This window comes from Nannospalax galili, unplaced genomic scaffold, assembly GCF_000622305.1.
Source record: "Nannospalax galili isolate Female #2095 unplaced genomic scaffold, S.galili_v1.0 scaffold294, whole genome shotgun sequence".
NCBI lineage: Eukaryota > Metazoa > Chordata > Mammalia > Rodentia > Spalacidae > Nannospalax > Nannospalax galili.
In genome coordinates this window covers 326088-351558 of record NW_008335053.1, presented here as the reverse complement: position 1 = coordinate 351558, position 25471 = coordinate 326088, and the positions used below count along the sequence as shown (strand labels likewise).

Sequence of the window (25471 nt, the reverse complement as noted above, 5' to 3'; positions counted from 1 at the left end):
AAAGCTTTCTCAGTTCTGACAGCTTACCAATAGCATTTCTTCTTACCCTAGATCTTAGTCAATGAAAGAAATAAAGTAGTTGCTAATTTTATTTATTTATATATTTAGTTAGCTAGTTAGTTAGCTACTTAGGTGATTAACAGTGCTGGGAGTCAAACCCAAGGCCTCATGCATGCTAGGCAAGTACTCTACCACTGAGCTACATACCCCAATCCCTGATTTTCTTTTTTAATTCAGGTATATAAATTCTCCCACAAGAAATCATTGGCTTCCATGCTGTGTATATCCTGAGGTCTTTAAACTCTCTGCCAATCTTCCTCTTGTCATAGTTTTTGAAACAACGTCATTTCCCTGTAGAGGGAAGTAGAGGTATCGTGCCAGTTTTCTGATCATGTGATCATGGGTGGCAGAGTTCTCACTGTGGCTGATAGCAGAAACAGCCAAGGCTAAAGTAAGAAGGTAAAGAGACAGACATTGTGGCTTATCCAAGCTGTAGTCAGTCTCTACAGTTGTAAATGGAAACTCAGATTTTTGCAGGGAGAAAGTCAGATCTACATGCTTGTGTTACTGTTTGCTAATTATTTGATGCCCTATCATACATATCTGATAAAATAGAAAGGTGACAACTCTCAAAATTTCAATATGCCAGGTCCATCATGTTTTTCTCTGTGATTTTTAGCTGTGTAGATATGGTACATACACTTTATATCTGGTCTCTAAATACCATAAGAACATCAAAACTCATTTTATAATAGAATCTCTGCATTTAATTTTTTATATCCAGGAGAAGAATCTAATTTTTAAAATTCTACATGGTTTAAGGACAATTAAGCTTATCAAAGAAGCATTTAAAATATTAAGACCCACTCTCTGTGTTTTCTAGAAGGTATGAAAGTAATACCACTTAATAGGTTCGTTGCTATGTGCACTTTCTAAGCACTTTAGAGTCATCCGTCTCTCTAAGGTAGGACAGCATTAATACCATTGGTTAATAGATGAGAGCTCTTCCTCCCTGTATTTGAAATACAGAATTTATCCAGAGCTCTCCAAGTAGTGCCTGTATTTGTCTGATGGCCTAGCAGAATCCTTTTAATAATAATCCCCCAGCTCCTAAGTACTGCCAACATATTTTTCCAGTATGGTTTTAAAAACTAGAAACAAAGAGTTGTTGTGTTTTGTAGTAGCAACTTAGTTTGAAGATTTGTAAGAAATTATATTACTCACAGAAAAATTATAAAAGTTACACATGTAATCAGGTAAATATTTCATACGTTTGGAAAAAGTTTTTAAGCAAATGTAGCTTTAATATGTACTAATTCATGCTTTTCTTCCTGGAGGAGAGATTGGAGACTCTTGTACATAAAATTATATAGTAATTGCAGTGTATTGGACCAAGTGTATTTGTGGTTAGCAAAGAAAAAGAAAGGAAAGCATGGGTGTTTGTTTCCTAGTTTTGTCAAGATCAGTTATGAGGCTAGAATCTGTGTCTTACTAGCTATGTTATTACCTGAACAGTAACCTTGGCTGAGAGCTGTTTTCAGAAGTTCATAATCTGAAGAAGAGCACAGACACCCTGATATCTTGATATTTATTCATTTAAATGTAGAGCGTCATGAAGCAAGAAATTCTAAAGCCTGTCTTCTTTTGTCTGCTTGTCTGTAAATACACTTAATCCTGCTCTTGTTTTTGAGGTTTCTGATATTGCATAAAATGTGAGTCATTAGGTGGTCTTAATGTGGCTCTCTCCAGCACTTACACAGAAAGTCATTGTCAGAAAATTCTTTCTAATTCAAGGTTAATTAGTATACCATTAAAAGAATGTGTTACAAAAATTAATTACATTGCAGGTCAAAATACATGTTAAAAAGCATAGTGTAAATGTCTTTGAGGGCATCATCCTTCTTAAAACACAGCTATATGTGCCATCCTTCTGGAAAGTGCATCCAAAGGGAAATTCACCCCTGGAGTCCAGTCATAGGTATTTTCCCTAAAGTAAATTTTTGGCACCACATGTGACAAATTTAAAATATAACTCCCATTAAATGGTGAAATGTGTGGCTTGTCTGCTTTCCTATTGAAAGAGCTAAAGATTAATATTCTAGCATTAGTTGGTGTAACCTTATTGGCTCAGACTTAAGGAACTATCAAGAGCCTGGTGAAGAAGTAGAAATTATCTGTACATCTTATAGTAAAAGTACATATTATTATCTCCCGACTTAGCTGTGACATAGTTCTTATATGTACCATATGCAAACATGCCATGCATCTTAATTATGTAGTCATTCTTGTAAATAGTTTAACTTAGTACCTACTCTGTATACTCAAAATTAAAACTTTACAAATGACAAACTTTGAAATTCTATTTGATTCTTTTCATGTAAAAGCTGTGAAACAGCTGCGCTGAAGTCTAGAGTATTTGTACATTACTGTTCATTCAAAGATTCTCATTAAAATATCCATATTCTTATGGAGGATCTTTGAAACAGCACCCCAGTGATAGTAGGTTAGTACATTACTGCTGCAGACATTTCAACAGAGGACATGCTGTCCCATGTGCAACAGTACATTTCTGTGAAATACTTGGCTTTTGTTTATGTTTATGTTTCCTTCTTAAAGAACTCTTAGTAGGCTCTGGACAAGAGTATAATCCAATAATTTTTGCCACTATAACAAATTGTAAATGACTTGCCTGCAGTTAGTTATTAGTTGCCATGTGGTTACTAGGAATCAAACCCAGGTCTTCTGCAAGAGCAGCCAGTGCTCTTAAGTGCTCTGTAACCCTCCCAGCCCCTTCCACATACCAGCCAGTACATTAGTTTCCCTCTACTTGCCCATCACCATTGGTTTTAACTATTTTCTTTTTAATTTTCATTTATTTATTTTAATGTATATGACTCTTATTCCTGCATATATGTAAGTGCACCCAAGTCATGCAGTGCACGCACAAGCCAGAAGAGGATGCTGGATCCTCTGAAACTGGAGTTAAGTATGGTTGTGACCATGTGGGTGCTTGGAATCAAACCCAGGTCTTCTGCAAGAGCAGCCAGTGCTCTTAAGTGCTGAGCCATCTGTCCAGCCACCAATTAATATTTTTAAATTACATTTTTATGTATTTGTGTGTACATGTGCACCTTGTGAACCTGCACAGACATCAAAGAGCAACTTGCAGAAGTTGGTTCTTTCTTGATAGCTGTGGATCCGGGGATCAAACTCAGGTTATCAGACTTGGTTGCAAGTACCTTTCCTGCTGAGCCCTCTCACCAGCCCAGCAAATAATATTGGCATTATTGTTTATATTATCATTATTTCCAGCCAGGTGTGGTCACTTAATCTCAGTACTGGGAGGCAGAGGCAGGTGGTTCTCTGTGATCTGGATCAGCCTGGGACTACAATGAGCTCCAGGCCATCTGGGACTACAAAAAAGAAGAAAAAAAAAAAAAACCAAAAACCATTCTTTCCATTCTGCAGGTGAGGAACTGATTAGACTGAAAGAAGTCATTGGGCTGGTATGCAGTGGATCCAGAAGTGGGACTTGGGGCTTCCAGTTGCTTGTCTATCATGTATCCTATAGTACATATCATACCATTATCAGAATGATGAACCTGCAATTTTACTTATTTGTCTTTCTTAAAACATTATACCTCATGTGGCCCTACAACTGGATTAACAAATTCATTGACCGTTCTCTATTTTTTAGGGAAGAGCTCTACTCCACTGGGCATGTGATCGAGGTCATAAAGAGCTGGTCAGAGTCTTGCTACAGTATCAAGCTGATATTAATTGTCAGGTAAGAGGGATTATAAAAGGAGTTTTGTAAAAGAGAAGTCAAATTCACATAAGAAAATTAATGAGATTAACCATGTAACATGCTTCCAAGTCAGAGGGCTTCTTGATTATATATAAATATACTAATATATTAGTAATATATATTAAAGCATAGAGTGACTACAACCACTACTGTAGAGTTCCATAATGTAGTCATCACCCAACAGGAAATGGTATAACAATTGCACAGTTACTTCCTGCTTTCCCCTAGCCCCAGACCCTGGCAACCACTAATCTGCTTTCTTTTCCTGTAGGGCATTTCATATCATTGGAATCATGAAATAAGTGATTTTTCCCATTGCGTTTATTTCATTTATCACATTCTCAAGGTGTGTCCCTATTGGAGCACAGAATAGGGCTTCATTTGTTTTTATGAATGAAGCTGAATTAGTAATATCTGGATATCCTACATTTTCTTTATCATCTCTTTCCATCAATTAATGGACAGTTTTGTTGTTTCTACCTTTTGACAGTTGTGAATCATGCTGTTATAAACATTCACAGTTTTTGTTTGTTTGTATGCTTATTCTAATGCCTCTTTTCAGTTCTTTTGTTTAGTTACCTACAGAGCAGAATTGAGTCATAATGGTAATTTGATACATAATCTTTTTTTTTAACATATAACTTTTTGAGGAATCTCTAAACTTTTCTGTAGGCACTGTACCATTTTACATTCCCTTCACTGGTGTTTGCTGCTTCCAATTTACCACATCCTCAGCAATACTTATTTTCATCCTTTTTCAAATGCCCAGCCTAACAGATGTTAAGTTGGGTCTCAACGTGGTATGGTTTTCATTTACCTTTCACTGATGCTGAGCATCTTTTTGCATCTTTAAACATTTGTGAACCATCTGTTCATGTCTTTCACCAAATTTGTTATTAGAGTGATGAATTTTTTAATTTATATAAACATTTTATGTATATTAAGGCAAACTTTAATATACAGATATTAAAAACTGTTCATGCTTTCTTCTGGTATTTTCATCATTTCATGGTTTCCTTGAGACATCTAGAATTACTTTGTGTCTTATGTATGTTAGTACGATTCATTTTTGTCCAGAGGATGCTGATCTCTGTCCAGATGACTAGTCAGTTGTTCTAGTAATATCTATTGAACAATCATTTTTTTGTCTCTTGCTGTTTGACATGTCCTCCTTCCTGTAGTCTCCGCCTCTGTGGTTTTCAGTCTATTTCTGGGCCTCATCCTCCATCCCATTTCCGTCTTTCTGTTCATGTATTTATGCCATACTCTTTTAAATACTAAAGCTTCAAAGTGTTTTAGAATCAGGCAAGGCAAATTTCTTTACTCCTCATTGTGAATTTTCTCTACAGTTTTGCTTCATTTTTCTGTAAACTCTTGAAGTCATCTTTTTAACCCTTGCTTTCCTGAACCACCACCTCCACCAAGTTAAAACAAACCACGGCAAAACCTAAGAGGACATTGTTGTCTTTATTTGATTTAGACAGGGTATTTTAGAGGAAAATGTTAAATCATTGCAATTTTTACCAGTTCTGTTTTCTGGGATAGTGTAAGGAAAACAATCTAAAACTCTGCCTTGTGTGGGCATATAGAGCACCATTTACAGACCACTAGCTTTAGTGCAGAGTTAAGGTTCTACATGGGTTTTTAGTGCTGGTCAGTTAAGATGGCATGCTGCCTGCCATAATGTTTCCTTGCCCCTTGCATTCACATGGCCCCCATCCTTTCTTTTCCTTTGTTCTTGAAAATTACAGTCTAAACTATCTAGCTTCAGTTTATGGAGTGCTTTCGGAAGGCTTTGTCAGTGTGAGTTGATAACATGCTTCCAAGTCAGAGGGCTTCTGGAGATGAGCTCTCAGAATAGCCTCCCCTTGTCATTTCTCTTCTTCCCCTTGTCATTTCTCTTCTGGTTTTGTTATTGAAAAAGCACTTTTCAAATATAGACAATACAAACATAATAAATGGAAGGAAAGCTTCATCTCTCTCATGACTCAATCATTCTTAAACAGCATTATTATTGACTGGCTTATTGTTTGCCAAAAAAGAAAATCAATTTTATTAGAACTGTTTTCTTGGTTGTGGATCTTGGTACTAACCCAGCACAGACAAAGGCTGATGTTATCAACTGTCTGCAGAATAACTTTTACTGTGAGTCTGAAATGAAGTAATAATTAGAGCCATGTCAAGGTCTACTCTGTTTGGTTTTAGTTTTTTTAACTTTGATCTATGCATTTGTTTTTATTTGTATGAATGTTTTGCCTGCGTTTATGTAAGTGCATTCATTTGTACAGTGCCCATGGAGGCCAGAAGAGAGTGTCAGATTCCAGGGAACTAGAGTTACAGACAGTTGTTAGACACTCTGTGGGACTGGGAACTGAGCCTGGGTCCTCTGCAGGAGCAGCCAGTGCTCTTAACCTTTGAGCTGTCTCTGCAGCCCCGCAAGATCTGCTCTGTGTGCTCTGTACTTTGCTCTTCAGTATCTCTCACACTTGCTGTACTACAGTTTCTGCTTCTGTAGTGCTGATAGAATTGGAACTTAACAATTTCTTTTTTAAAATTTAAATATTTTATTGAAGTTTTGATAATTTTATGTATGTATTTTGATCATATTTGGACTTTGCCCCCTATCTACAGCCCCTCCTTTAATGCCCACATGAGATCATGTCCTCTATTGATTTTTTAGGCTTATCCAGTCTAATTCGTGTCCCCAAATGCTGGGAATTTGTCTGGCTTGAGCTTACATAGGTCTTGGGCATGCTGACACAGTTGCTGTAGATTCATATAAGTAACTGCTCTGCTGTCTGGAAAACACCGTTTTCTTGTAGTCTTCCACCACCCCTGCCTCTTAAAATCTTTCTGCTCCCTCTTCTGCAATGATCCCTGAGCCTTGGGAGACAAGGGTTTGATTATAGGTGTCCCATTCAGAACTAAACACTGTACAGTCTCTTACTCTCTGTGTATTGTTGACCCATTGTGGATTTCCATGTTAATCGCTATCTGCTGCAAGAAGCTTCTCTGATGAGAACTGAGAGGTGCATTAATCTATGGGTATAACAATAAGTCATTAGGAGTTGGCTTAATGCTATGTCCATTGAGCCTGTATGGCCTGTGTGACCTGTCTGTATGGCCTGTGTGACCTGTCTAGCCACGAGTTCCTGATATCACTGTCAGTTATGGGCTGCATCTTGTGGAGCAGAACTTAAATCCAATCAGAAAGTGGTTGGTTACTCATATGACATTTGTGTCACTATTGCACCATTGGGCATATTTTGCCAGGTCAGTTGTCACTGTAGCTCACAGAGTTCACAGCTGGGCAAAGCTGATGGTTACCTTTCTCTTCAAGTAGCAAGCTAGCCAGTAGAGATAAAGCTTTAAGGTCAGTACTAGCTTGATTTCTCCTTGTTTGTTTTATGATTTATATATGTAGTGTCTTCAGCAATAGGGTCTTACTGTCAAGTTCTGGAGGGTAACCAAGAACAAGGGCAATAGCCAGTATTGTTTGAGGGTCTGTGGGACCCCTGGTCAACAGCTCCAAAAGAGGAAGTCCATTCTTGGGCTTTTTTTTTTTTTTTTTTTTTTTTTGCTTGCCTATGGTCTCTGGTAGGGGTATTGGTCTTCCCCCGTACCCCCCCCCACCCATTATAGGATGACTCCATTTAAACTCTTTCTATATTGTATATGTTTATACTTTTAAAATCTTCTATCGTGGTAGGTTTCCATATAGCCTTTTCAAAAGACTTTAGTGGTAGATATTCCTCCCCACACTCCCTCCTCTGCTCTGCGAAGATGATAAAAGAAATCTTTAGTTGGGGTTTCCTCCTCCCAGGTGACTCTAGGTTGTGTCACATCAACAATAAGAATTAACCAGGCAGCACATTAAAAGACATTTGGGGAACCAGGTGTGGTGGTTCATGCCTTTAGTCCCAGCACTCAGGAGGCAGAGGCAGGCAGATGTCTCTGAGTTCAAGTCCAACCTGGTCTACATAGTGAGTTCCAGGCCAGCTAGGGCTACAAGGAGACCCTGCCTCAAAAAGACCCCCCAAAAAAGACATTTGGGGGGCTGGAGAGATGACTCAGAGGTTAAGAGCATTAACTGCTCTTGCAGAGGACTTGGGTTCAATTCCCAGAACCCAGATGGTGGCTAAAATCCATCTGTAACGCCAGTTTCAGGGACTCTTGACTCCCTCTTCTGGCCTCTGTGGCATTGCGTGACACAAGTGCACTTATATACATGCAGGCCATACACTCATACACATAAAATAAAAATAATAAAATATTCTTTAAAAAGACATTTGAATGGCAAAGATTTATTGGGAGATGTTCTCATATTTGTTACCAAGTAGCATCAAGGCAGTATATTGAGTGGCATATGTGAGTATCCACTTGTGTAATGAGCGTAACACAGATCAAAAGAGAAAGATTTCGAGTGGATGGAGATGTCCCAGGGCTTTATCATTTGTAAATAACATAAGCTATGGATTGTAAACTAGCCTAAGAACGATATGCCCTTCAGTGGAGACCTTGGTGGCTATCTCTGTGTTATAAAAGATTTCCAAAACTTGAGAACAGTACAAAGTAGGAAATGAAACCATTTGGAATCCCACCACATGGTATGCATTACAGGGGTAGAGGGTATGAACCTTGTTTTCAATATTTACTATGTGCTCAATGCTTTATGTACATTTTCTCTTTTAATCACCATCCAATAACGTACACATATTACTTTCTATTCCTGCTGATGAAGGAGCAAGAGCTTAGAGAATCCATAGAGCTAGTAAGAATAGTGTGTCGTCTTTTGGATCTGGCTTATTCTACTCAACACAATATTTCCAAGAGTCATTCCTGTTGTTTTAGGGATATATAAATATACACATATTACATCATTTATTTCTTTACTATCATTGCTGTGTAACATTCCATTGTGTGCATATACTGCAGTTTGTCCCTTTTCCCACTGTATTGCTATGGTTATCCTGTATTTGTATCTTTATTTTTCTTAAAGACGTCCTAAGAGACTTTTTATATTGAATAGCCTGTGTTGGCTTCAGTGTTGAATTATCTCATCGTTTATTTGTAAGAGGCTGTCTTTTTCACTTATAATTTAAAACTTGTTGTGCTTAATAAAGGGTTTTCATAGACTGGGCCTTTTGCTTCTTTGTATTTGGCTTCTCTTTCTTTGATGTTATCTTTTCTTTGTTTTCTAACATATTTTCTATAGAGAAATTTGCTATAATTCTTATTACTCTTAAGATAAAATGGACAAATTTCTTGAAAAGCTCAACTTACTAAAAGTGCTAAATTTTTTAATGTATTCCTAATATATTTAAGACACTAAAATTATAAATTGGTTTTACAATTCAAAATTGAAAATTTGCTCTAATTGCATTTAAGAATTTTCCATACATTTCGTGTTCTCCAGCTTTTTGCTTCACACAGCTTCTAATTTTTTTTTTTTTTTTTTTTTTGTCTTTTTGAGACAGGGTCTCCCTGTAGCCCCAGCTGTCCTGGAACTTGCTATGTAGACCAGGCTGGCCTCGAGCACACAAAGATCTGCCTGCCTCTGCCTCCCAAGTGCTGGGATTAAAGGCGTGTGCCACAGCTTCTAAATTTTCACTGAAGGCTAAGGTTTGTTATTTCTTCTTTTTTAAATTGTTGGTTTATGGAGTTTGTTGGTTTATGACAAGACCTTACTTTGTGGAATTCACTAAGTAGCCCAACCTAACCTCAGATTTGCTATTATCCTCTTGCTTCAGCCTCCTGAGGGCTAGGATTACAGGCGTGTGTCACCATCTCCACCTTCTCTATGTAATTTGTTGTTTGAGTCAGCCTCCTGTCCCCTTTTCAAGCAGGAAATACTGCAAACATTTTTTCTGTGCTCTTCAAAAATTCTGACTTCACACACAGCCCCTGGTTTCAAAATATAAGCCATGTAGGAGAACAGCTCCTTAGTGTTTAGGACTTCTGAGATTTTCGAGTTGTTATGCCAGCCCCACATCATGTACAGAAATCAGATTTTGTTTTCCTTATTAAGTGTCATCATTCCACTTGGGCTTGACTCAAGCATGAGCCCTTGCATAGAATCACTGATGCTCCCAGAGAAGAAACAGCAGGACACATAGCTTTCTTCTGAATACCTCTCTGCTCTAGTTTTTAAAAAATTGCTACTGGGCTAGGGACTGGTCAGTGGGTAAAGCACTGGTCACACAAGAGAAAGGACCAGAATTTGAATCCTGAGAACCCGTGTAAGTGCCAGCTTGGCATGTTGGCCCTCCTGTAATCCCAGCACTTGGGAGGTAGGCAGAGATAGGCAAATCCCCAGAGCAAGTTGACTAGATAGATCAACTGAATCATCAAGCTCAAAAGATCCTGCTTCAATATATAAGCTGGAGAGCAATCAAGGAACACATCTGAATTCAACCTCTGACCTCTATACACGTGTGCACACATCCATCCCCACATACGTGAACACACATATATACATGTATACGTACATACCTACATATGTCCCCCCCCAAAAAAAAATTACGTGATGGGAAAGCTACCCTATTATATCTTCCATTTTTATTTGGAACCAGAAACCAACCATACAGATTTTCATACTGCTCTTCATTTGATGTTATATAATGACCATTTCTGTGCCATTCAATATATTTTCAAAAATATTTTTTCTTTTTTTAAAATGACTTTTCCAACTTCAGGTTTTATATCCCTGCCAAGAATAGGATACGTAGTATAATTAGAATATGAGATGTATTTAGATTAGAATATATGAGAGATATGTTTGTCTTGTGCTAAACAAGACAAATGTGCTGCATCTTCCCAAAGAACCCAGTTTCCTTAAAGGTGTTAGAGTACAAGTACTTTAACTTGAAAGTAGATCTAGTCCACTTTATACATAAACATCTGGTTGTGAATGGGGTGTAGAAAACACATGAACTGCTCAGATGAAGTGAGACCCTGTAGGAGGATGTGCGGGCCTGAACAACCAGCACATGCGCACTGCGAACACATCAAAAACATCTGGTTGAGTCAAACCTGTATTCTGCCAAAAGACATAGAGATGGCTGATGCAAGATAGCTTGACATAGAGAGCCAATGAGGATCAGACACGACCTGAGAAGGGCTTCTGGGGCCAAATGGACATTGGGAGAGGGGTATATAAGGCAGTCCCATATCTGCAATAAACGAGTCTGCAGCACCTCGCCTAGTGCCTGCTTTCACCTGACTCCTGGTGTCTGTGTGTTGACTCCATGCCGCTCACCCCCTCCTGGCCAGGACCCTGAGTCTCCCCTTGGCTGGACCTGCAGGGAGACTGCAACATCTGGCACCTGAACAGGGACCCTCAGCCCTCTTGGCATGTCTGTGTGTTGACTCTGCGCCGCCTACCCCCTCCCCGCCAGGACCCTGAGTCTCTCCTAGGCTGGACCTGCAGGGAGACTGCAACATCTGGTGCCTGAACAGGGACCCTTGGTCCCCTCTGCATTGGCAACGCCCCCAAGTTCGGTGAGTAGGCCCTGGGTTTTGTCTGTACCTTCAGCTGCTCGAGGGTGAGCGAGCGGCCCCTTCCTCTGTCCCTTCTACCCTGTTTGTCATATTTTTTGTTAGATCAGGAGGGCACACTCCACTGCATGGTCCCGAAGCTCACGGTGGCCCCTCTCACTCCTTGGCTCATCCCGGTGAGTTCACATAAGGGTTGATCCACCCCGAACTCAGAGCCCAGGCCTCAGACGATCCCGTTGCCTGTCCCAGAGACACCGTGTGAGCATACGGCCGAGGGTGTCATGGCCCTTAGAAGTCCCTCACTAAGCACAAGACACTTGGATCCGATACACCTTTTCATGTTGGGGTGGTTCACATCAGAGTGGCTCATGGTCCTCGTCTGCTCTATCCTTTTAGTGGTTACCCTTGCCTTCTACTTCTGTGGTGAGAATCCCTTCACCGAGCTCTCCCACAATGGGCAATCTTCCACCACAATGCAGGGAGCCACAAACAGCAGCACTCAAGGCACTCTTAAAGACCAGAGGATTCAAGTTTGAAATCGCCTTAAGGGTATCTTCAGCCCAGTGGGAATAGTTACATGGGGAATCATAGGAATGGTGGGAATATTAATTATACTCCTTTCTAGATGTCTCTTAAAATATACCCAATCACAAAAGCAAATTAACCGAGCTACCCTTCAAGTTCTCCAGGCTCTCGTCTACGATGGAGCAAGACCTGGACCTCCTCCACAAATGTTGCATGCCTGGCTGTCATCTATCCAAAATTCGATAGTCTGACCCCTACCACCTTTAGCTAATACTCCCTAGTTTATTCCCTGTGTGGCTGGTTAGTCAATGATGGGTAAGATCCTGCTAGTCAGGACATCCTAAGACAGGTACAGTCAAATGTCGGGACACCAGAGGTGAGGCCAACAATGTCTGGGCTATAGAACCCAGGCTCTCACTGTGTTAAGCTCTTCATTTAAAAACAAAAAGGGTGGATCTGTAGGAGGAAGTGCAGCCTGAACAACCAGTGCATGCTTGCTGCAAATGCACCAAAAACATCTGGTTGAGTTGAACCTGTATTCTGCCAAAGGACATAGAGATGGCTGACGCAAGATAGCTCGACATAGAGAGCCAATGAGGATCAGACATGACCCTAGAAGGCCTACTGGGGCCAATGGGACATTGGGAGAGGGGTATATAAGGCAGTCCCATATCCGCAGTAAACGAGTCTGCAGCACCTTGCCTAGTGCCTGCTTCCACCCAACTGCCGGTGTCTGTGTGTTGACTCCACACCGCTCACCCCCTCCCGGCCGGGACCCTGAGTCTCCCATAGGCTGGACCTGCAGGGAGACTGCAACAAGACCCAAAGGAAGCTTCATGAGTACACTGTGGCCATGCAGAAAAGCTGCAAAAACTGTCATGATGTCTGCTGGTTTCTCTTATTTGTCATCAGTTTTTCTTCTAAGAGGTAGTCATTTCATTAGTTCAGAGGTATCTTTTCTTTTTTCAGTGTTCAAATGCATAAATGTCAACAAATGCTTCATTTCTAATTTCAGAGGCATGTGTTGGTTTTCTTTGCGGGGTGGGGGGGAGGTCCCTTAAAAAAAATCCTCCTGAAGAAATAAAAGTGATGGCCTTTTCCCTTTTACTCTCTTTTCTCTGTTGTAAATGCAGGCACCTCTGGACATACAGTAGAAAAGTCGACGGGGATGTATCTTGTAAATTTACCAATTAGTCTGTAAAGTATTTACTATTTTCAAATTCTCAAATTCTTTTATACATTTACCAAAACAGTTTACAAATATATGGTTGATAGGTGTCTAGAGATGCTGTAGATCATCAGAGCGGAAATTGGAGTCTTGGAATTAAATTTAAGTTCGTTTACATTTATTTAATTCTAGTATTTTAGAACAAATATTAACTCTGTTACTAGCTTCGTAGACTAAGATTAGGGGTGGTACTAATGCTAATAGCTAATGCTAAAAGCTTTTAGTTGCCTGCATGGTGGCACACACCTTTAATCCCAGAACCAGGGAAACAGAGGAAGGTGAATCTCTGTGAGTTTGAGGATAGTCTGGTCTACACAGGGAGTTCCAAACCAGCCAGGCCTATACATAATGAGAAACTGTTTCAAAACAAAAACAAAACCTTTTTCTTACACAAAGTTTAAGGGAATTCCATGTTTTCTTTCAGTACTTGTATCATTTCATCATTTACATTCCTAAATACATGATTTGAGATACAGATCTAATTTCCTAGCTTTTCCCAAATGTCTGTCTAGTTTTCCCAGGACTGTTTATTTAAATGTCCATCCCAGGGGATTTCAGAAGCCACCTTGCTATTACTGTATTTCCTTATGTATTTCTGTCTAACTCTGGGCTTTATAAAGTCCCACCAGTTTCTTATTTATGTACATTATTTTAATTAAAAGTCTTCATAGCAGGCTTGACTACCTGGAACAGCTATTTCTCCATCATAGTTTTTCTTTTAAGTGTTTTCCTGGCTGTTCTTACATTTTTAAAATACAAACTTCAGTATCATTTTGTTTAATGCCATAAAATAGCTTATGTTGTTTATATGGGGGTTGCATTGAATTTATAAACTAGAACTGACATCTTTATATATTGAGTCATTCTATCTGAGCAAAAAGGTGTTTTTTCATTTGATAATCTATTTTTGCATATTTCAGGAGTGTTTAAAATTTTTTGCCTCTTGCAAGTTTTACCCGTTTCTTGTCAAATTTGTTTTTAAGGGTTTTTGTTGCTATTTGTTTTTCAAACTGAGATTTTTAGATCTCTGATTTTATACTTTAATGTAATTTTATATCATTCGTGTGATGTTAAGTCATTGTCAATATATCAGATGTTTCATATATAAGTGAAGGTGTCAATATGTTAAATTTTCCTATTATCCCTCACATAACTGTCCTGGTGACCCTAATTAAGGAGTCATTTGAAAAGTCTGGGCTAATGTGTTACATCACCTGTATGATTTGCTAGAGAATTGCTTTTATTCCACTTAAGGACATTGCAAGTTAATGAAAGCCAGGTGTGAAGACAGACGCTCAGTGCCAAAACCCAAAGTATTTGCTCATTGGATCTTCTTTCCTGCTGAGTGGATCACTGTTGAAACAGCCTTCCTTTCCAATTATTCCTAATCCTTGATTCTGTCATACATTGGGAAGAGTCCAGTCCTCATCCCAGTTTTACTTTCTTCCTAGATTATTACTATGTTTTGAGTGTTGAGAAATATTTACTAATATTTGAGCGTAGCACTCTTCCACAAGAAAATATAAAACATTTCTCTAAAGTGAGCAGAGTTTTATGTACTCGCAGAATCCAAATAGGTGTGTGTATGGTAGTGAAGAGGTCAGGGGAGATGAGAAGACGGGCTTGAAAGCCAAGAGCTGTACATTTTCACAATATAACTGCATCATTTTCCATTACAGGCATCATTTTCATGCATGCCAGGTTTTTTTCTACAAGATCACTTGATAGGAACACTTCCATTTTCAAAAGCTTGATAAAATATTGATTTATTATGTTCTGGCTTATCTTTTTATATTAAGGATATTCCTAAATATACTTGCAGTTTTTAACAACTTAAAGGCAGAGTTCCTGCTTAAAATCATTATTTCACCTAACCTCATTTAATTTTTTTCTCTATGTTCCCTAGAACCCATTCAAAAATCAGAATTTCAATTACCAAAGAATAAATAAGTTTGTGCCACATCAAAATTATCAATTGATAATGTGTGTGATTTTAAGATTCTCTTTATATTTTCTAAAAATTGGGCAACTTGAATACCAAATGCCCAAAACTATATACCAGAATGTTATTCTTACATAATACTCTTTACCTTTTCAAATAAATCTTTATGTATAGGAGTTAAGCCATAAAGTTAGAACAGTACAATATATTTAGCAAATTCTGACCCATTGATTATTGTTGATATAAAAAGTGGTGTGAATTCCCATTGGCCAGTATGTCATCTGCCCCAGTGGGTTATGGGTTAAAAACAAACCTATTTGCACATTTTTATTTTTGAAGCTTAGATATTGCCTTCTCAGTAATAGTATATTTGTCTGCTTTTCATGCACTAGCCCCCTGTGTGGAAAAAAAGTACATTTAGCTAATGGCTGCTATGCTTTTCCCAAAATGATGCTATGAATAGTTTTCTTTTTTCTTTCTCTCTTCAGACAGTTGCTTTGATGAGTTACTATCTACCAAAGTCCTAGTAACATGAAAGTGCTAAAATGACAAGTACTTTGATTTCTCTATGCAAAGAACATGTTTAGAAAACTGAAGTAAGACAAAATTGCCATGAACAAAAAGAAATAAAAAGTAAATGAGGTAATCAAAGCCAGAGAAATTGATATTGGCAGGTTCTAAATGATGACATTCCTAGATGAGCAGTCTTTCAAAATACTTCTTGTACATTGCTCCTGTTCCTTTATTTATTATTAAAATAACATGATCCATGAGGAGCTTGGGGTGACTCTCAGCCTAGCTAATTCTAATTAATCCAGTCAGAGAGAGCAGTAGGGTAAGTGGAGCAGTCTATCGGATTGAAATTCATAACTTAATTGAGGTCAAAGTCCCGGTCTGGGAGAACAAAAGTCTTTTGCTAGGACCAGGCAGATCAATAGCAATAAATATCTGGCTTGGATACAAGTAGCTTATAGTGACAGATTATCTGACACTGGCCAGAGGTCTTGGTTCTGTTAAGGGCAAAGTCTTGAGCATGCCATGGTTCTTGCTGATGTTCAGTTCATACTCATGACACTTAGAAAGAAGTAATACTCTCAGGAACTCTGGGAAGTCTTTTACAGAAACAGTTTGTATGAAATTCCACATGACTTGTTATTATCAAGTGAACATTCTCTAAAGGTCCATGTCTTTAAATGACAGGGTATTTCTATCATGTTGCTGGTAAGAGCCAAAGGATTTCCAAAATTGACTAATCTTGTCTTTAGTGTATATTCATTATGCAAAATAATGGGTTTCATTATGGCATTTTCTATATTATACTTTAGTCAGATTTCCATCCCCTTACTCCAATCACCCTTTTTCATTATCCCCTCCCCCGCTGGTTCCCTTCCTCTTCCCAGACAAAGTTGGTTAACCTTTTTTAATATTTTTTATTTTTATTTATATGTGTGTTATACCTATAGAAAAATATGCCACTGTTTGCAAGTGACCGTGGAGGCCAGAAGAGGGCATTGGATTCCCTAGAGCTGGAGTTACAGGCAATTATGAGCCATCTGGTGTGGGTGCTAGCAACCAAATTTGAGTCCCCTAAAAGAGTAGAAAATACTCTTCACCATGGCTGAGCCATGTCTTCCAACTCCAAAGTTGATTAATTTTAGGAGCTGACTTTCCCAGGAAAGTGTATAGAATTTCCTGGGAAAAATGTATAGAGTTTTTTTCAGGCAAAAACCATGTTGTCTTTGTTTATATGTAATTGTAAAAGTTAAAAGGATTGTGTTATGTTAACATGAAGGAGTTGGTAGTAACTCTTTTAGATGTGAAAGTGGTATTGTGGTTACATAGGATATGTTTTTGTTTTTAAGTAAATACTAATGTATTTAGCAACAAGAAGTCATGATGGCTATAATTTCTTTAGTTAGACAAATCAAGTAGATAAACAGCAAACTATTAAATCTGAATGATTCCTTTTCTGAATATATATTTTCATAATAAAAAATAACAACTCGGGAAGTATGTGCAGTAAAATCATTAGGCTGCTATGTTATTAAGACAAGTGTCCCTCTGTCTCATTCTGCTTATACTTTTCAATTCCTATTCTTTTTTATGTATTTATTTTTATTTTATGTGTATGAGTGTTTTGCTTGCATGTATGTAAGTGCACCGGTATGTGCAGTGCCCACAGAGGCCAGAAGAGGGGCTTGGATCCCCTGAAACTGGAGTTATGAATGGTTGTTAGCCATGTGGGTGCTGGGAAACAAACCCGGGTCCTCTGCAAGAGCTGAGCCATCTCTTCAGCTCCTGTTTTAAGGTTTTTTGTTTTGTTTTGTTTTGTTTTGTTTTGTTTTTTGTCTTTTTGAAACAGGGTCTCCCTGTAGCCCCAGCTGGCCTGGAACTCACTACGTAGACCAGGCTGGCCTTGAACTCATGGAGATCCACCTGCCTCTGCCTCCCAAGTGCTGGGACTACAGGCATGCACTACCACACCCGGCTTCTGTTTTAATATTTTTAACACTGTAAATGAATTAAAGTGTAGAGAGTTATTTTAACTGATAGAAAGTCTTAGTTCACACCTTGTGACCAGATTAGAAAAAAGAGCTGATGGAGAAGATAGATGGCTTCTCTCTTTGATTTCTTCCTTTGCAAAATGTAAAATCGACTTTGTACTTTTTAAAAAAATATTTTATTATTTTTATTTTTTGTGTATACAGTATTGCCTGCATATTGCCTGCATGTAGGTAAGTGCACCTGTGTCATGCAATGCTTGCAGAGGACAGAAGAGGCTGTCGGATCCCCTGGAACTGGAGTTAAGGACAGTTGTTAGCTGCCATGTGGGTGCTTAGATTCGAACCCCGGTCTTCTGCAAGAACAGCCAGTGTTCTTAACTGCTGAGCCATTTCTCCAGCTCCCGACTTTGTACTTTTTAAAATCACATCTTCCAACAGAACTACAATGAACTTGTAAAGAGACCAATCCAAACAGCCCAGCTCACTTCTAGGTTCCATCAAGGACAGATCTTGCTACTGGTGTGTATTTCTAGGCCTGAAGAGTAAGCCAAGGGACAGATGAATGAAAAGTGTAGGAATGTATTGACTTTGGAGCTGAAGTGTCTCTTCTCACATAGGAAAGGTCTTTTGATGTGTGGCTTCTGTTTGTACTTTTGCACCAGAACCACACAAATGTTTAGGGAGCTCTACCTACCACCTCTGTGGTTTCAGAAAGCTTTGTAAATCCCACAGAGGTCCTGAAAGTTTCCTTCCACACCTAAAAAATACCTGTTTTCAGATTAAGCTTCTGAAAAGTTATTTTTTAATATTTTATTACGTTTATTTTGTGTGTATGAGTGTATTGCCTGCATGTATGTAAGTGCACCATGTCGTGCAGCGCCCGTGGAGGTCAGAAGAGGGTGCTGGATCCCCTGGAACTGGAGTTATTGATGACTGTTAGCCACCATGGGGGTGCTGGGAACTGAACCTAGGTCCTCTACAAGAGCAGCAGTACTCTTTGAGCCATCTCTCCAACCCAAATTTTTATAAAGGGTTTCCTGTAAGGGCCTCTTTAAGGGTTGAGATTATGAAGGTAGAGGCCAACCCTAATCCTCACTGTGTACCAAGAAGTACTGTCATTTAAGCCCCACAGCTATGGAAGGGTTTTGTAAGCATTTACAACACTGACTAAAAGAACAAATTCATTCATTCGCCTTATGCAAAGAAATCCCTACATTTGCAAAAGCATATGCAAAGTTTTCTTAGTTAACAAATATTAATGCCAAAGAAGTCTGAAAATTGTGAACAAAGGTGATAACACCAGTATTCAAAAATGGAACATCTTTAACTATTTTATACTCTATTAAATAGGTTTGTCATATATCAGCTCATTGTATCCTTAGAGGACTCCTGTTGTATTGGCTTCATTTTGCAGGTGAAACTCAAACTCAGGGAGCTTGTGTGAATCATTTGAAGACACAGAGCTAGTCCGTAGTCTAACCAGTGTTCACCACAGTATTTTGATTACAGAGTCCATGCTTTCCCCTGCATTATGCTGTCACCGCACTGTCATACTGACCCAGTGCTTTGAGCACCCGTGGTCTTTGAATGTTTTTTCTGAAGATGGAGTAATAAGTTCTGCACATCCTTTGTATTTTCTCACTCATACTGAAATTCTTGAGAACTTGCTTGGAGGTTCTGGCAAGGTGGGCAGCTATTTCTATACCTTTGACTGAAGAATGGGCCTCCTCAGCCAAGCATGCAACTTTAGAGGGATGCACATAGAGCAGTGAGGGAGGCGAGGACACCACCAAGCCACCCAGGTCAAGCCAGTCAATCCTAGAGACCAATAGGATGACAAATATCACGTCCAGATCACCCTCACATCCCATAATAAAATTCTTATATGTAGACATTATTTTACTCATCAGCTTTCCCTCTTTAATAAATCAATTTTTGTCATTTTTACATTGGGTATTCACTTCTTTTGCTAAGTTTGTATCTGAGAATGAACAACTGGCTCACAGTACAGTATGAATCAAGTTTGAATTACTTTGAGCTCAAAGAACACCCAGTGTCATCTTATTTTTACATCTAACTGAATTATAGGACACTGTCAAAGTGTTATGACCTGGTATAGTAAATTGTTCCGTCTTAATGGTCCCCTGGCTACATTTGCTCTTGATACTGCTATGAGCCTGAAGTTGTTGACATCTTACACTATTGTAAGCTTGAAAACAAAAGAATGGGCTTTTATCCCCAAGGAATCCACCTCTTCACCTAAAGGTTTCTAAGCATCTTAACTATCTACATATAAATCATAACATCTTGAAATATTTAATGTTAATTGTACCCCAACAATTGTATTAATTTCATACAGCAGCTTTTTAAAAACTGGCATTTCTTCCTCATTGAACTTAGAAATGGGCTAGTTGTCTCTTTGAAAGAACTTCTGTGAGTGTTTGAGAGGGTAGCTCCCTGATGAGTTCTGAGATTATTATTTAAATGTATGCATGACATAAAATGTATCTGTGCTTAGTGCTGCTGAGTTTAAAATAGCACATTATGAAGAGGAACTAGAGGTAAAAGACACTGCACAAGGTAACAAAATACTCCCACATGAGAATAAGACTTAGTCACTAAGTGAATAAAGTAGAGATCACCAAGCTTGCATGGGGAGTGGCTGTGTAATCATATTGATGAGCTTACAGAATAGATAATAATGCTTTAAAGATGGGAATAGAATAAAAGGGGGGGTACCCTTAAAGAAAAGGCAGGGCTGGAGAAATGGCTCAGTTGTTAAAGCACTTGCTAGGCAAGCAAGAAGGTGGAGTGTGAATCCCTAGAACCCATGTAAATGCCAATGGGTGTGGCAGCCCTCCTGTAATTTTAGTCTCTGAAGGCAGAAACAGGGTGTCCCTAGAGCAAGCTGGCTAGTGAGGCTAATCTCATCTGTGAGCTCTGAGTGTAAGACACCCTGCCTCAAAAGAGTGATGTGGAAGAGAACATCAACCCAGGCCTCCGTATGTATGTATGTGCACATACTTGCGCTCCTCCCCCATCCAAATACAAATAAATGGTGGGAGTTTTTTTCATAAAATAAATATTCAGACCATGTTCAAATACATTAATGGGGAGGATGTACATGTATAGAGATTGTTCATGCAGAATAATCATCAGGAAGTCTCATGATCTTAGTGGACTGGTGAATAGTGTAGCGCTTAGCTTACAAAGAGTGACTATACCAACAGGACTATAGCAGGTATGCTGGCACTGCCTTTGATCTCAGCATTGGAGAGGAAGAAGCAGACAGATCTCTGAATTCAAGACCAGCCTAAGCAAAAACCTATTATATGTATGCAGTTATTAAAATGTATTTCAGAAAGGACACTGATAAATTTGAAGACACTAAAGAATAATTTTCATAATGAAATTTTTGAGGAGTAGCTTATGGTCACATACTAACTTGGGTAACATGTAACCCAAAAGTCTCTTTTTGTTTGCCGCCTATAGTATTAACCCATGGTCTATTTTTAATTAACTGACAGTTAACTTCACAAAAGTACAGATTTTGCTTCTCTTGAAAATATGGCAGCCGGGGGGGGGCGGTGCATGGGAGGCAGAGGCAGGTGGATCTCTGTGAGTTCAAGGCCATCCTGGTCTACATAGCAAGTTCCTGGTCAGCTGGGACTACAGGGAAGCCCTGTCTCAAAGGAAGGAAGGAAGGAAGGAAGGAAGGAAGGAAGGAAGGAAGGAAGGAAGGAAGGAAGGAAGGAAGGAAGGAAGGAAGGAAGGAAGGAAGGAAGGAAGGAAGGAAGGAAGGAAGGAAGGAAGGAAGGAAGGAAGGAAGGAAGGAAGGAAGGAAGGAAGGAAGGAAGGAAGGAAGGAAGGAAGGAAGGAAGGAAGGAAGGAAGGAAGGAAGGAAGGAAGGAAGGAAGGAAGGAAGGAAGGAAGGAAGGAAGGAAGGAAATATGGCAGGGCTGTGTAGCTGCTGCCCTCTGTTGACAGGCCTTGAGCCCTCACTCAGGTTCTCCACAACCCCACTGCCATTCACTTCCCTCACCCAAATGGCCTCTCTCATGTTTTGTGCTTGAAGGCATTTGAGGGGTTAGTAACCTCGTGTTTAGGAAGAACTTGCAGTTAAGTTACTTAGTTTCCGCTTTCTATTCTGTTACTTGAATAAATAATAATGGTAAATCCTAAAGATTTACCTAAAGGTAGAAAGAAATGTGTAGATAATCTGGTTCAACAGCTAATTAAATGAAGGCATTCTCTGCCAAATTTCCAAAGGTGGATAGCCCAGGTAGTCTCTGAACATTTCTTTTTAACTTACAACATAGGCTATACCATTTTAGAGAACTCTGTTACAAACTCTTTGTATATGTTGAGTCTATTATGTTTACTTATATAAATGCACACATATTTTACTTATATACATATATATGCATACATACATATCCAGTTCTTGGGTTTAAGTCAGAGACAAGTCAAATCTCCCTTTTATGTGACAATGATTGTGATATTTGAGAATAGTAGTCACTTATTTTCTAAGTTATCTTCTAACTGCTTTCCCCATCCCAGCTGTACATTGAATCAGTGTCTCTTAACCATGTAATAAGAAAACTGTATATTATGTGTGGTGTCTCTCATTAGTGCAGAATAGAGCAGCACTGTGATAGCAATGGGTGGGATTCAAAGGCAAGGCTTCTGCCTCATTTTGCTCTTATTTAAAGTGAAATATACTTACTACCTGAGTGGTTTTATAGCAAAACATTCTACAGATACAGCTCTGTTATGTTAGTCTAATTTTAGCCAGATGAGCTGTAAAGTTTCATTGTAGACTTAGTAGCCAGTCTTTGTTGTACACTTATTTTAAACCTTGCCATCTCTTTTAAAAGCAAATCAGAGGGCCAGAGAGATGGCTCGGTGGTAAAGAACACTGACTGTTCTTACAGAAGACCCGGGTTCGAATCCCAGCACCCACATGGCAGGTAACAACTGTCAGTAACTCCAGTCCCAGGGTATCCAACAGCCTCTTCTGTCCTCCACAGGCACTGCACGACACAGGTGCACTTACTCTGTGTAGGCATAACAATCATACACATAAAATGAAAATAATAAAATATTTAAAGAAAAAAAAGCAAATCAGAAAGGTTAAGAAAAAAAATTGAAGGAAGATCTGGACCCATTTTGTATTCTTATTGGTGCAATGGCATTCATCAGTGTGTTCATACTTTTGAATTTTCTGGGACTTGCAGACTTAATCCCCTGAGCTCATTTCTAATAACAGTAAAGTAAAGCTGTCTGTGTGGTTCAAGCTGCCACTTGAGGCTTCCCCCTTCAGTGGCACTTTCTAATGGAATGCAAGGTTCTTTCTAAGGGTGAGCATTACAAAACCTTCCCAGGCTGCTGTGGAAGGGATTATACCATAGGTTCAAGGACATATGCAAAGCTTAATGCACATGCTCGTGCTCCCACATCTCCTCCTGCTCCTGCTCACTGTGATTGGCAAGGTTAACTCAGAGGCTGCAGCTTTTTAGAGTGATTTGATTAGATTCAGCACTTTATTCCTTTCACTCCCCCTCCCTTTTCCAGCACCCTCTTTGTCTTTGCTTTCCCAGTTACCTTTTCTCTCTTCTGACCCTCCCACCCCCATATTTGCGTCTACTGTCAACATTTGGTGAAATATAAGAAATTCAAAAGTAATTTGCCTTGTTGAAACTCTGACATGACCTTCATTTTGACTTATGGCCTGAGGAAATACAGGTTTGTCACTTATACCAGCAGTTGATTTAGACTGACAAGTGTCATTCCACACATCTCCATCAAGACTAGGTTTGTGTAAATGAGTTCCCCTCACAGCAGGTTTTTTAAGCACTTTTCAATTACAAAAGCCTCGACAGTGTACAAAGTAAAGGTAAGTTCATTATACTTGCACCTCCTTACTACCAATTTTTACCAGTTTTGTTAACTCTTCACTGCTGTCCTGCAGCAGTCTTTAGGAATGTGAGGAAAACTAGGAATACCAGATGACAAGGACATGTAGATAGTTTTTGCAAACAGTTTTAGTGGGTTTTCCTACTTGGAAATGCTGACATCTAGACATTCCAAGAGTCGGGAGTAAGAGTTCTTGCTTTTGCCAGGTGTGGTGGCACATACCTTGAATTCCAGCACTTGGGAGGCAGAGGCAGGCTGATCCCTATGAGATCAAGGCCAGCCTGGTCTACATAGTGAGTTCCAGATCAGGCCAGGGAGACAAAAAAACTTAAAAAAAAAAAATCCTTGCTTTCCAGCATTAGAGAACGTTAAATTTTTCTTCAGTTTTCTATTTATTTGAATGTCAGGATTTGGGCTACCATTGAAGATCTCCTTTGAAAACCATAATAAATTTACCTCATTTTAATAATTAAATATCATTATCGAGTATTTTATTAACATGCCTTATATTTCCATGTTCATCTTCTTTTCCACTTAGTTGCTTATTAACTCTGTCTTTAAACTGATAGCACTTTTTAACAATCTTGACACATTTGGAAGACTGTTTCAACTTAAAGGTCTAACAGCTCAGAAATTCACCTGGAACTTCTCAGTTGCCATTGCTAACAGCAAAGAAAGAAAAATTACCTCTCCATATATATGGAGGATAGAAAATTAATAATGAAGTGTGTTGTTAGGAATATAAAAAAAAAATCGGGCATTTCCAGAACAGACAGTGTAGTATTTGAATGCTAATTCTAATTATTACTAAAGCATACCTTCAGAAACTGCGAGGGGAGCTGGCTCATACATTGCGGAGGGGTCATCTTTCTCAGCTTGCTTCACCATCTCAGCTGGAGCTTTACTCCGCCTTTTTCCGGTACAGCTGTTGGTCATAGGATAGATTCAGAATACAACCAATCTCTCTGGCATAGTTTCTCTCCCTCCTCCATTCCTGTGAAAAGCTAGGGAGTAGAGTAAGATTCAAATGTCTCTCATTTAAATATATTCACATATTCCTGTTAAACTTGATAATTCCATGTCTATCACAGAAAAAGTACCTTTTCCCAAAAAAGCTCTCCATTTTGGCATTCCTTCTATAACATTTCTTTTGTAACTAGAAATACTTTTAATGTTTTATTGAAAAGGGTAGAGGATCAACAACAAAAATCCAAGGACGTTTAATGGTTTCATCTGTTTGACAAATATACCAAAATAGATGATTATAGAAGGTAAATATAGACCACCTCATTATTCTATGAATAAATGTATTTCATATAACATACAAACAGCCCTTTTTTAAAATGAATTGTTGATCCTATCATATTTTGAAGGTTTAATGTGGGTATTTACCCTATTATAGATAGTAATCTTCTCTTGCATGGGTGGGGCACACCCAGAATCTGCTTTTTGTTGTGTGGTGTCTTTTTATTGAAAGGTCCTTCCGTGCCTCACCTCTGCTCTCCTTTGAGGATGGCCTTGCTCAAGAAGAGGAGCACAGAAGCACCACTTACAAAACCGTTGTCACTTACAGTACATCTTAAAACATTTTCTTTTTTGTTAAAAGCGTCAGTAAATGGGGCTGGAGAGATGGCTCAGTGGTTAAGAACACTGGTTGTCCTTGCAGAAGACCCAGGTTTGAATCCTAGAACTCACATGGCAGCTAACAGCTGTTCATAACTCCAGTTCCAGGGGATCTGACAGCCTCTTCTGTCCTTTGTGGGCATTGCACGGGACGGGTGCATGCACTTACCTACAAGAAGGCAATACACGCCTACACATAAAATAAAAATATTTTTTTAAAGTGTCAATAAATTTTGAGGTATTTTATACATTCTTTTGTGCTTTACTTGTTTGAACTAAACTTAATGCTCTCCGTAGTTTGAGGATGTGCCCAATCTAGAAAACCCTAAGCACGCCTAAGCACCTAATTTGTTTTTTTTTAAAGTTTCATTTAATGAAAACTATCCCCACCTACAATTTATTAAACCTTAACATACTGCATTACTTAA

The 25471-nt window shown here is 38.9% G+C and overlaps 1 protein-coding gene across 3 annotated transcripts in view; it reads left to right on the top strand.

Moving 5' to 3' along the window:
* Positions 1 to 25471, top strand: part of Acbd6 (acyl-CoA binding domain containing 6) — a 154674-nt gene that overhangs the window by 86859 nt on the left and 42344 nt on the right. For 2 of the 3 annotated variants that reach the window (XM_029561913.1, XM_008829739.3), the window contains exon 6: positions 3698 to 3787. In XM_029561913.1, the coding sequence (XP_029417773.1) occupies positions 3698 to 3787 (90 nt within the window). Of the gene's footprint in view, positions 1 to 3697; positions 3788 to 11205; positions 11293 to 25471 lie in introns of those variants that run through there. The other variant, XM_029561914.1, reaches the window with a different exon arrangement.